This window comes from Tenrec ecaudatus, chromosome 14, assembly GCF_050624435.1.
Source record: "Tenrec ecaudatus isolate mTenEca1 chromosome 14, mTenEca1.hap1, whole genome shotgun sequence".
Classification (NCBI taxonomy): domain Eukaryota; kingdom Metazoa; phylum Chordata; class Mammalia; order Afrosoricida; family Tenrecidae; genus Tenrec; species Tenrec ecaudatus.
The window spans coordinates 33,350,018-33,363,300 of record NC_134543.1 but is presented as its reverse complement, the minus strand read 5'-3'; the positions used below and the strand labels follow the sequence as shown (position 1 = coordinate 33,363,300).

General features: G+C 43.0%; 1 protein-coding gene across 7 annotated transcripts in view; it reads left to right on the top strand.

The window, feature by feature from the left end:
- PCNX1 (pecanex 1) overlaps window positions 1-13,283 on the top strand; it is a 182,609-nt gene that overhangs the window by 159,045 nt on the left and 10,281 nt on the right. For all 7 annotated transcript variants that reach the window (XM_075531995.1, XM_075531997.1, XM_075532000.1 and 4 more), the window contains 5 exons: window positions 3,911-4,011; window positions 4,763-4,913; window positions 8,881-9,111; window positions 9,884-10,158; window positions 12,808-13,010. In XM_075531995.1, coding sequence (XP_075388110.1) covers window positions 3,911-4,011; window positions 4,763-4,913; window positions 8,881-9,111; window positions 9,884-10,158; window positions 12,808-13,010 — 961 coding nt within the window. The remainder of the gene's footprint in view (window positions 1-3,910; window positions 4,012-4,762; window positions 4,914-8,880; window positions 9,112-9,883; window positions 10,159-12,807; window positions 13,011-13,283) is intronic.

Below are 13,283 nucleotides of genomic sequence, written 5' to 3'. Positions count from 1 at the left end.
GCATCCTTAAAAACCTATACAGCAGCGGTTCTCAACCTGTGGGTCACAGCCCCCTTGGGGGGTTCAATGACCCTTTCATAGGGGTCACCCAATTCATAACAGTAGCAAAATGACAGTTATGAAGTAGCAACAAGAATAATTTGATGGCGGGGGGCGGGGGGGAGGGGGTGCGGTCACCACCACATGAGGAACTGCATTAAAGGGTCGCGGCATGAGGGAGGTTGAGAACCCCTGCTCTGCAGTGTCACCCTGAGTCTGACTTGGCTCAGTGACAATGGGATGGGGTTTGGAATAGCTAATGATCACTAGCACGTATTCATGTGTCCGTTGGTTGTCTGAATGCCTTCTTTCATCACGTGTCTGTTCATATCATGTCTGCTACCCAGTGTGTCAAATTGGACTTGTCTTTTTCTTGTTGAGGCACTGAAGCTTTCTGTACATTTTAGAGATTAGGTTCTATGAGTTGGGATTGACTCAGTAACAGTGGATTTTGGTGTTTGTTTTCTTATTCGGTGACTTTAATTACTTTTCATCATGTTATGCAACTATTCTGGTCTTTCTTTTAAATTGAACATGATTGTCCCTACCTCCTAAAAACCTTGCATTCCCTTCTCTGAGTCACCATTCCCAGAATAGCCTCTTCCTAGGAAAGTTAATTAAGCCAGCAAGACTTGCTGACTCCAAGCTCTGGTGCCCTTACCTGAATGTCAAAAAGTTGATTTAAACCTTTCCCAATGTTTTCTTCCCAAGTAGTGTTCTACACAAAAGGGAAATCTCACATTTACACAGAAATTTTAAAATCATCTTTTCTCCTCTAATTACAGCAAAACCTCTGATAGTCAGAACTCATCGGGGTCACCTGGTCTTTCCTGGCCTTGCATGTTGTGTGCCTTTCACAGCCTAGTCTTGGCTCTCTCCTCCCTCTCAGTATTCCAAAGTTCAAACCAAACTCACTGCTGCCCTGTCAATTCTGACTCCCAGCATCCCTTTAGGACAGAATAGAGTTGCCCCTTTGGTTCCAAAAGCTGTGTGTCTTCATGGGAGCAGAAGGCCTCCATTTTCTCTCTGGAAGTGGAGAGGGATTTCACACTGAAAACAGTTAGCTGCCAAGTGTGTGGTCTACTGCACCAGAAGGGCCCCTTTCTCTCAGTAAGAGCAGGAGAGATGTCTAATTTCCTTCTCTGGCAGGTTTTCCCTTCCCTGCCTTCTGGCTTTCACAGAGTTTATATGGCTACATAGGTGCCTGTGTATATGGGCCTAGGAAGAAATCACCTTCCATTTGCTAGCTTTATATTTATATATCTTCTAAACACATTGAAGTAATAATTTTCTAAAAGTGGTCCTAAAATAACTGTAATAAAAATACTTGGAATGCCAAGTTAGAAAGAAAGATGAGAGCAGCCTTTAGTCTAGGGCCACGTTTCCCCCATTACCCAGGCTAGATCTGAGGACCCCAAGGGATGAAAGAGGCTAGGCATTGGACTACTAGCCACAAAGTCAGCAGTTTGAACCCACTAGTACAGTGGGGCTCCACCTTCTCATGCCACAGCCCTTTCAGACAGTTCCTCATGTGGTGGTGACCCCCAACCATAACATGATTTTTGTTGCTACTTCAGCACTGTCGTTTTGCTACTGTTATGAATCATCATGTAAATAATTGATATTCAGGATGTATTTTCATTGTTACAATTGAACATAAAGCATAGTGATTCATCACAAAAACAATATGTAATTATGTATTGTGAAATATTTATGTCTAATGACAAATCAATGAAATTTTGTCTTGAAGCATGATGTAGCATGGGTAACAGTCTTCACGCCGGGTACTCATATGTGGGGGCGTATCTGCATGTGGGCGGACCCACCTGGAGATGGATAGAGGAGCGGTGTCTTGGTTCCTAAAACCATCGTAAATATGTTTTCCCGATGGTCTTAAGACTTAGGCGACCCCTGTGAAAGGGTTGTTGGACTCCCAAAGGGGTCATGGCCCACAGGTTGAGAACCACTGCACTGGTCCCTACAGAAGAAAGCTGAGGCTTTTTGCTTCCGTAAAGATACGCGGCCTCAGAACCCAGAGACGGTTCCGCTCTGCCCGAGAGGGTTACACTACGTCAGAATCAACTCAGTAGCAGGGGCTTACTTGTTGTTTGTGACTAGTACTGTAGGCAAGCCTGGGGTTGTACAGTGCCACCGTGTGCTCCTTGTTGGTGGCTCTTTGCCCAGGCTTGGGTCCTCAGGGGCCTTCTGCCAATCTCTGGGGTTTGCTTCTAGGGAGCTCATTGTTCTTTGGCACTTTGCCTTGGCAGCTCTACCTGCCTTGACCTCCTCAGACTCGGCTCTCCCAGCCCGGAATCGTCTAGGCTTCCGCTGGGATTGGTGCATTGCAGCGCGGAAATTCCAGGCTAGGGCTGAGGCATGCCAGCCCGAGGGCCATGTAAGGTCTAAGAAGTCAACACTAGCTAACGTCACAGGCAACACAAAGGGCAGCAGTGAAGTAACTGTTTGCCCAAAGTAGCAGGCTGATTTTTAAGTTGATAATTTTGTGTGGCCTGCAGTGATGTTATAAATACCCACATGGCCCTTGGCAGGGCCATTGGTCCCCAGATTGATTTGAACTACTGCCCCGTTTCAGAAAGAGAATTAGCCGGCACTCCCTTGGCAATTGAAACCCTTTGTCCTGTCCAGCCCAGACCCAGGATGAAGTGTAGGTACGGCTTTGGTGTACAACTTGTTCTTTCGTATGCTGTGTGTAGGACTTTGTTTCCATGGGAAGATAAATATGGTCTCCAATACTCCCTCCTTTGACAGGAAGCAAAGGTCTGAACTAAGTTTAATTTTTTTTCCCCCATCACAACAGCAATACATTTGCATTATAGAAAGTTGGCAGGGGAAAGTGAAGAAAAAGCAAGTTGCCCATAATTTTACCTTTCTGTTCATGTGATTTCAAAGTTGTGAACCCTCTCTCTCTGCTCCCCTTACCACCACCCTACCCACACCCACACCCACTTCTTAAGCAAGTATGAAAGCTTTCTTTTTATCTACTTTTTCTAATCTGGAGGCTAATCCCAAGGGTCTGCTTGGATATTGAAATAGGCTGTACACTGTAAAGAGATAATATAGTGGTGGGTGGGTTTCCAAAAATTTTTTCTGGAAAATTCCATTTTCTTTCTATATATCATTGGCAAAATTAGCATTATTAAGCTCATTATTACCCTGTGTTAATGTTTGTTTTTTTTTTGCTGTAGTGAGCATTAAAACCCCTAGAGAGGGGGATTAACAGCCCAGCTCCAGATCTTGATGGTCTAGTTCTGGGGCTAATGAGCCCCAGAGTCTAAAATCGCTGATCCTGGGGCTGTGCTTCAAGAGCCACTGCCCTAGATCCTCTCCTGGGAGCGGGCTTTCCAGGAGCAGGAAGGGGCGCTCTTCCACATCCCTCAATTGTCAAGATCCGCTGTTCTTTCAGAAGATTAAGGGAAGCCACAGTCTACACACATCCATTTGATTTTCTTCATTACAGCTATTGATCTAATGATAGATCTGCTAACCATCTGTTTGCCAGATTATAGCCAAATGTAACTCTTAGGAATGTTATATTCTAAGGATAATGTAGTGTCTGAAATGATGTGTACCAGTTAATATGTTGAGTTCTCTAGCTACGATTCTACTACTTTACAATATAGTCAATTTCTTAAAATTGTGTTCCAGCTTTGTTATAAAGTATTAGATTTTATTAAAAGATGCCAAAGAACCTTCTCATGCAATACATAATTTATTTTAGACTGTTTTGTTGCTAACTATTTTCCTTGGAACTTAGGTTTAGAGAGAGAAATCACACTCTGGTGTATTTCTCTGAAGTTTTGAGTGAATAGTTATCCCCATTTCTGATACTGAATTTCCTTTTTTTATTAAGCCCCTGGATGTGGACAAGGATTCATCCCTGGTGACACTTTGTTATGGACTCTGTGTTCTGGGACGGAGAGCTCTGGGAACTGCATCCCACCACATGTCGAGGTACGGGAAGCCTTTCTGCTTTTTGGAAGAGAGTGTGTATATCCCATGTGCCACATAAGCTAGCTGTGATACCATCTTACACGAGAGGCGTTCTAGGCAAATTTACTGTAAAAGTGGCTTTATTTTGGCTATTTGTATAGATCTGTGTGCTGAACCAGATGAGTTTTTATCTCTGCTGAGCTTTTGAAATTCACACAGATGTGTAGGTGACTGTTGATGAGGAGTGACTAGATTAAAGACAGTTTAAGAAGCACAGCAGTTAAAAAAAAGAATCACGCCATAAATTTATATTTGTCTCCTCCTGTTTAGATTTGATCTTACAATTCACATATTCTTATTTTTCCATATTCCCTTGTAATCTTTGTCTAGAACAACATTCATAATTTTAAAAATTACCCACTAAATTTAGAGATTTAAATAAAGTACACACTTTATTTCTTGACGTTTTGCATTCATAGGAATCACCGGTATTTTAAGTCTCTTCTGTGATACCTACATAATTTCATTAGGCCCCTCTTTTTAGACGTTAACCTCTAGCATTTTCGCTTTTGTTTTCACGGACTCAGTATTGTAGTGGTCACTGCCAGGGTCCCTCATCCCGCAGTCCAGGATTTCTGGCATGAGTCCCTGGAATCTGCTCTTCAGATGCTTTTAGGCTAGGCTGAGGCACAGCCACTTGTAAGAATCGGTAAGTGTAGAGGGAGGCCTTCCACTGTCAAAATATGTGAATCTTTATCTCCCATCTTAACAGTAATTTAGAATCGTTCCTCTATGGATTACATGCCCTGTTTAAGGGCGATTTCCGCGTCTCTTCAACCCGAGACGAATGGGTCTTTGCTGACATGGAATTGCTGAGGAAAGTGGTAGTTCCTGGGATCCGTATGTCCATTAAACTTCATCAGGTAAGAAGTTGAGATTTCTAATTATGGGGTTTTACCGATCCTTTTTCATGTGGCCTTCAAGTTATGTGTTTTTTAGACACTTATTGAGAAATAATTCTCGTCTGAACTGAAAAATAGCCTGACATCTTAGAAGCCCATGTTTCTAACACTGAATTTACATGTTGGAGGGTGGCTGCTTCGAGCAGTCTCTTGAGGAAGGCACAAGCGGTGTCAACAAGGTCTGTGGCAGCGGTTAAGTGTTCAGGTGGTAGCTGGGAGGCCAGCAGGCAGTTCGACTCACTAGCTGCTCTGCAGGAGAAAGATGTGGCAGGCCGCCTCCTTAATGTTTTGCAGCCTGGGAAACCTTACAGGACAGTTCTCCTCTGTCTTAAATGAATCGGAATTGACTCACTGACAGTAGCTTTATCCTCATGTGATTGTGTAATGCAGAGGCATTACATTTATGCTAGCCACCCCAAAATGAAGCACAGTAAGAGTATTATAAATTAGACTACTGTTGCGAAATCACAAGCTTGATTTAACTTATTCTGTAGAATAGAGAATAGTTAACAGATTTGCTTTTCATTAAATAATTCTCGTAGAGTAATAAAGTTAAAATGAGGCCCAAAAATGTATTTCTAAAAACCTAGGTCATGTCAAGAATGTATTGCTAAGTTAAATGCTGGTACTAGAAAATGCCTAATCATTCTACTTGAAAATAGTTACCAGATTTGAGGATATAGACCACTTAATAAGGCTCATTAAAATGCATTGTGTATATGACAAAATAATAATTTATAAATTATCAAGGGTTTATGAGGGAGCAGTGAGAGAGGAGTAAAAATGAAGAGCTGATGCCAGGGGCTTAGGGGGAGAGCAAATATTTTGAGAATGATGAGGACAATGAATGTACAAATGTGCTTTACACAATTGATGTATGTATGGATTGTGATAAGAGTTGTATGAGTCCCTAATAAAACGATTTAAAAAAAAGAAAATACCACGGCTTGGATCAGTCACAGGTTGATTGTGGATCTAAGTAAAATAAAATCTTTCACAATTTCAAAATAAATAAATAAATGTACTGGGTGTGCTCAAATCTGATTGAATCTTTTTGCTGACTCCCAATATAGTATGAATTAATCTTCAAGTGGTTTTAATACAAGATAAAATAATGGAATTAAATTCTCATCTTTTAATAGCATTAGTAATAAAAGTTATATTTTTGGAAAGCTATGGCAAGTTGAATACTTTTGAGGATCGGGGGGAAAATACTCATTTGGGATCAAGTAGAATCGCCCAAAGTCAATCTAAAGTCTCAAGGCAAGATTTAATGAATTTAAAAGGAGATAATGATTTCAGAATAAAATGTTTCTAAAATTTCAGAATATTTTAAAAGGTGCCAATTATGTCTGCTGTATAAGAAATCACTCTCTTTAAATGGCATCACTAACAGCTCAGACAGATAGCTTATAATTAATTCTAAACATTAATGTGACAGATGTTTTACTCCAGCTAGTATAAGGCTCAAAACCTATGGTGGTAGCGCCAACCTTAAGTCTCTAACTGTAATCACTCCATACAAGTCTGCTTTCTGAGTGTTGCCAAGACTGTTCCCTTACCAGTTCTTCTGGCTGTGCCATTATTGCCTGTATCTGTAGGTCTTGACTTTGTTTTAAACCCTAGAGCACACAGCCCCATCAGTGGCTTAGACTCACAGCCGCAATGGTAGGCAGGGAAAGTAGGGAGGTGGGACTGGAAACTAGGGAATCATGGGGAGCTGAGAAGTGTGGACACAGGCAGACAAGCAACCTGAAGAAGAGGCCCCTCTGTATTCTGACATGCCCTCCAGGAGAATACCAACTCACCTGGAAAGTACCCAAGAGCATCCACTTGCTGAATGTCACTTTGAGCTGGCTGCCTGTGAGGAACTCCCAGACCTGGAAGAGATAAACAGATCAGTGCCAGTCATCTCCAAAGTTCATAGTGTCCTCATGAAAAATCGAGAGAAGTGAGCAAGTGGTTTAAATATAAAACAGAAAGGCTATTGTGTGTACTCACCGGGCAGCCCCACAATCTCTTTCTGAGTTATTTGCCCAAGGGAATGAAAGCATTTGTTCACACGCAGACGTGAACACTAACATTCACAGCAGCTTCGCACACAGCCACCCCAAGTGCCGAAACTCTAGTGCCATCAGATGGACACGTGCATTTTGGTACTTCTTATCTGATAGCAACTACTCAGCAACTAAAAGAAAGCAACTGTTACATGCCACCGCACGAATCTCACACATCATGCACAGCCAGAGAAGCCAGACAGTCAAATACTGTGTAATGGTTCCTCTTGCTCCAACCACACCCCACCTGCCCCCTAGATTCCAAAATCCGAGGCTGCTCAAGTCCTTTATGTAAAATGGATGGCATTTGCAGATAACTTAGAGGCACTTTGTCCCTCTGTGTACTGGAAAGCACCTCTAGAATTCTGTAAGACCTAATATAATGTACATGCTATGGAAATAGCTCTGATGCTTCTTCTCAGCCTTTGAGAGGCTGCTTGGACCACACGCGCATTATTGTTTCGAATAGCTTCCGTTCGTAAACGTGGAGCCCTGGATGTGTTGGGTGGCTTTATGCATTTATTTCTGTGAATTTTAAAACCAGCAGAACTCATGTGTAGTGCCAAAGTAGGTCAGTGGTTGCTTGGGGAGGAGCGCAGTAATTGAATGCCAAAGGCAGGAAGGGATTTCGGAGTGATGGAAATGTTGTATATTTAGACTGGGGCAGTGGTCACACAGACATGCATATTTGTCAGAATACCTCTTAACTGTACCGGGGCACTTCAAAAGCGCCGTTGTCTTTCAGTTCAGCTTTCCCGTGACTCTTTTGCTCATTTACTTGAAGTGGATGCATTTTATTGCACGGTAATATCAAACTTACCTTTTTAAAGAATCTGCATCTGAGAGAAGTAAAACAAAATTTTCTATCGCCCTTTTGCTTTTCAAACAATATTTTTTTGTTCATTTGTTTTCAGACATAGTGGTTTGTTTCGAACACTCCAAGTGTATGTGATTTTGATTTTTTCCTTTCTTGTCCTTTCCCTTTTTGCCCATTTTCTCTTTCCCATATTGCCATACAATCTGAATCTAATGTTATCTTGCACGGAAGCGTCCCATGCCACTTCCTTGTGAGAGTGTATGTGTGCGATCTAAAGCATACCCCTCTGAAGCACAGCCTTGTCCGCGCTTACGCTTTGGTCAGTGACACTGCTATTTGTGTCATGTTTGCAATTACATAAACTGCCTCAGCATCACATTGTAATATCATTGCAACCCAGAGAGGTATTTCAGGTCCACCTTGTAGAGAGAGAGTCCTAAAAAGCTCAAAAAAGTAAGTAAATTGTCTTTTTTGCTATGCACTCTTTCTCGTCTTTTATAACCAATTTGTAAAGTATTTTTCTAGCTTCCTGTGTTTCTTATTAGCCGCCTTTAGAAATCACGTGGTTGCTACAGGTGAAATAAACCAAACCAATCCAAAACCAGTTTACAAATGAGGATCTGTGCTCTCTTTGAGGACAGAAATAATAATTTTATTTTCTTGTTCCTTATCACAGTGCTCGGTGGCCAGTAAATGTTTGCTTAACTAATGTGTTTCTTTACTTTTGAAAAATAAGTCCTGTGAATCTGCATGTTCTTCTAAAGTACATTTCCAATGGTTGAAAATTTTCTGAGAAGCATTGTATTATTATTTCTTCTTGTTTATTTGACAATATTGAAAAATAAACTGCCTAAAAGAAGTAATTACCCACAAGAAGTAATCACTGTCAATTTTTATGCCTATTTTTTTCTAATTCCCCCCCAAGTTCACACAGATATTTCCATCTATTATATATGTATATTTCTTTAAAAATTAATTATACCATGTAAATTCGTCTAAAAACCACCCACTACTTGCTAAAACTGGTATATATCTTTTTGATTTCTGTGTTTAGGATCACTTTACTTCTCCAGATGAGTACGATGACCCTTCGGTCCTCTATGAGGCCATCGTGTCTCATGAAAAAAACCTCGTCATCGCTCACGAAGGGGATCCCGCGTGGCGGAGTGCAGTCCTTGCCAACTCACCCTCCTTGCTTGCCTTGCGGCACGTCATGGACGACGGCAGCAACGAGTATAAGATCATCATGCTCAACAGGCGCCACCTTAGCTTCCGAGTCATTAAAGTACGTTCCAGGGAAAGTGGCGCCCGACCACTTGGCACAAGCTCTTGAAAAGTGGTTGGTTGTAAGGTTTTTCAGTTGGTTTGTTTTATTTCTGTGTGTTTAATGTCTTTCATAAGTGACTCTGCCCCTGCATTTTCTCGTGTGTCATGAAGCTTTTAAGAGTTTTGCGTCTCTCCGATTTGGCAGTCTTTGGCCAACTTCATGGCAGTGTGCCATCATTATGTAAGACATGGGACAACATCTCTCCCTAGAATGCCAGTGTCGTGTTGCTCATGCAATGGGCTGATTGTTAGGTTGCAAAATGCGACCATCCCTTGTACTTCGTAGTGAATGGCTCACTTGTCGTGTCTGCCTGTCTGCTTGCTGTGTTAAAATCTCAGCCTTTATGAACCTTAGCTTGCATTTTTAATTATTTGATTGTTGGTAAGGGTTTACTTCTCTATGCCATTTATCAAGTGTCAACAACCTCATCCTAAGTGTAAACATTTGCCACCTCCGCTTCTCTTAAGTCGGTGACAGAACTTAGGGGAGAGTGGGCTCCAACATTGTACTCGCTACTTTTGTAAGACGGAGCAAGGTAATTACCGCCTGACGGGGACAAAGGATATTGGTGGCTTCTATTCAAACCTGACCGACTCACTTAGGGTTTTCTCCTGTGCTTTTTATAGTTGGTTATCATCATGAATGTTTCTCCCCCCCATTTCTGCTCTTCCATTTCTGTGGACTTTGTTCTTCACCTTTTAACCATATTCCTGTGTGTGGTTGTTTACAGGTGAACAAGGAGTGTGTCCGAGGTCTTTGGGCAGGGCAGCAGCAGGAGCTTGTTTTCCTACGTAACCGTAACCCCGAGAGAGGGAGCATCCAGAATGCAAAGCAAGCTCTGAGAAACATGATCAACTCGTCTTGTGATCAGCCGATTGGTTACCCCATCTTTGTCTCACCTTTGACAACTTCTTACTCTGACAGCCATGAGCAGCTCAAAGAAATTCTTGGGGGGCCTATCAGCTTGAGAAACATCAGGAACTTCATCGTGTCCACCTGGCACAGGTGAGCCATAGGGTAGCAATTTCCCGATGGAATGATGGGATATCCTAGCAGCAAATACGAGCCTATCAGGTCTGAATTCAGGAAGTAGAGTGTGAGCGTTTCTGTCTTCAAAATCTGCCTAACAACATCTCATGCTCAACTCTATATGGGGCCCACTGTGCCTTCATTTGGTGGCATCTTAAATAGTCCTTGTTTGTCTGTTATTTTTTAACTCTTATTTTGATTCCTACCTTGCAAAAGAATACTGTAACTTGTACTTAAATAGTGATGAGTAGCTAACTCTGAATGGTTCACTCTTAACTCTTCGCCCTGAATGCATGGCCAGCCAACACAGCGAGACAACCTTAAGTAAGAAGCGTGTGGAAGCAGCTGCTTTGTTTTATACTGTTTTCCAGCAGCAGGGGGAGCACTCCCTCCCACCGAGACTCCTGGCCAGCCGTGCAGAGCCCACTGCCTCTTTCCGTGTCCATTTTTCCCCTCGTCAAAACCATATCGTCTTTTTCAGTGTGCACATGAATTCTTTCTGTGCTTTTCATCTAGTACGTTATGATGTATTGGAGTAGAGACTTGTTAGTTTGTTGGCTGGTGAAGCAAACCCACAAGAAATTGTTTCTATGTCCTGAGAGTTCCTCAGATTCTAAAAATAGAAACTAGGAGAAAAGAGAAAAGTCCGAATGGTTTTAGAATTAGCAGAGCGTAAGAAAGGCGCTCTGCTGGTTAGAGTAGTAAGTTCTGGCCAAGGGGAGGTGTGTTTCAGTTCCACACTCAGTGAGTAACATTACACCACGTTGCGGCCAGTCCTCTCAAACGGAAGAACATCGGCCAGGGTCGTGTTCAAGAAACGTTCTTTTCAAAAACCTACTGAATTACTTGAGGAGTTGAAGATCTTACCCCCTAAGGAAACAGCATAGATTTCGGGCACCCAACGCTGATCGTGTGCCCAGAACAAACCAGGGGTTTTTAGGGACCTGGGACTTTTCAGGGCCAGCCTGGGGAGACTGGGTCAGCTGGTCATCCTACACAGAAATGTTAAAACTACAGGGGAAAAGTGATTGTGGCATCTCTCTCCAATGCTGGTACAGTTGCAATAAGCGTACGTTCAGTTGTCCAGTGTGTATCTCACAGTCTTTGACAGATATGGGCAAGAATTCAATTTTCAACTGTGATCTTAGTGGTACAACTGTGTTATATATATTCTTCATTACAATGTTAAGTGTTGGACTTCTGACCAAAAGGTCAGTGGTTCAAACCCACTAGCTACACTGCAGGAGAAAGATGAGACTGTCTGCTCCTGTAAAGATTTGCAGAGCCTCCGAAACCCATATAGGCTCGAGACAAGTCAGGAACAACTTGATTGGCAGCAAGTTTATTATAATACAGGAAAGGCGCTAGAGTGTAGGAAGTGAGTAGATTAGAAAGAAGTAAGACAGTGATTACACAGGGAGTGTTAGAAGAGAATGGTCCTTAGCTGATGGTGCCCGGCTATCAAAAGAGATAGTGTCAGGGGTCTTAAAGGCTTGAAGATAAACAAGAGGCCATCTAGCTCAGAAGCAAAAAAGCCCACATGGAAGAAGCACACCAGCCAGTGCGATCACGAGGTGCCAAGGGACCAGGTATAAGGCATCATGCGAGAAAAAAAAAAAGAATGTGTGTGTGTGTGTATGTGTGTATATATATATATATGTATATGTGTATATATATATATGTATATACACCACATTGAATGAAGGGGGAAGTGCGGAGTGGAGACCCAAGGCCCATGTGTCGGCCACTGGAGATCCCCTCATAGAGGGGTTTAGGAGAGGAGATGGGTCAGTCAGGGTGCAAGGTAGTACCGACGAGGAGCACAGCTTTCCCCCAGATCCTGGATCCTTCCTCCCCCCAACTACCATGATCCGAATTCTACCTTGCAGGGCTGGATAGGGCAGAGGGGCACAGGGAATCCAGGGTGGATGATACCTTCAGGACCAAGGGTGTGAGGGGCGATGCTGGGAGAGTGTAGGGTGAGTGGGTTGGAAAGGGGGAACTGATTACAGGGATCCACATGTGACCTCCTCCCTGGGAGAGGGACGGCAGAGAAGGGGGGGAGGGGAGACTCCGGATAGAGCAAGATATGACAAAATAACGATGTATAAATTACAAAGGGCACATGAGGGAGGGGGGAGAGGGGAGGGAGGGGAAAAAAAAAAGAGGACCTGATGCAAAGGGTTTAAGTGGAGAGCAAATGCCTTGAGAATGATTGGGGCGGGGAATGTATGGATGTGCTTTATACAATTGATGTATGTATATGTATGGATTGTGATAAGAGTTGTATGAGTCCCTAATAAAATGTAAAAAAAGAAAAGGGAAAAAAAAAGAAAGAAAAGAAAATGATTAGGGCAAAGAATGTACAGATGTGCTTTATACAATTGATGTATGTATATGTATGGACGGTGATAAGAGTTGTATGAGCCCCTAATAAAATGTTTAAAAAAAAAAAAGAGAGAGAATGGTCCTTAGGCCTGTCTTTGAAAACATAAGTTTTGGGGTGTTTTTTAAAGACCTTACATTTTTCGGGGTGGAAAGGCAAGAGTAGCCGAGTAAAGGATAGAATACCTGTCTTGCAGTGGCCTTGCGATGAACGCTCTCCGTCCTGTTATTTGTCCCTAGGCTAAGGAAAGGCTGTGGAGCTGGCTGTAACAGCGGTGGCAACATTGAAGAGTCCGAGACCGGAGGTGGAACTTCCTGCACCAGTCACAGCACAACTGCCAATGATCCCCACAGCAACACATCCCAAGGAAGCGCCGGCAATCCAGGCCAAGGAGCAGGAGCAGGCCTCCGTCCACCTGCCACCGCCTACCCTCCGGCACTAGGTAATAGGAAACAAAAGGGGGTCCTGAATGCTAGCGCTTAGCTCTGTTTTCTGCGTAACTGCTGGTGATTTTCTATTAACTGTTAGCCCAGAGGAGCCCTGGTGGCGTGCTGGTTCACTGTTGGGCTTTGACCCGCAGGCCGCCCCGCAGGAGAAGGGTGTGGCTTCTACTCCTGGGAAACGCCAAGTAGCGGCTCTCTGCTCGGCTAAAGGCCATGCCCTTGGATCTTTGGTTTTCTTTTAGCCTGATTACTCTTAGTCCTACTTACCCTAA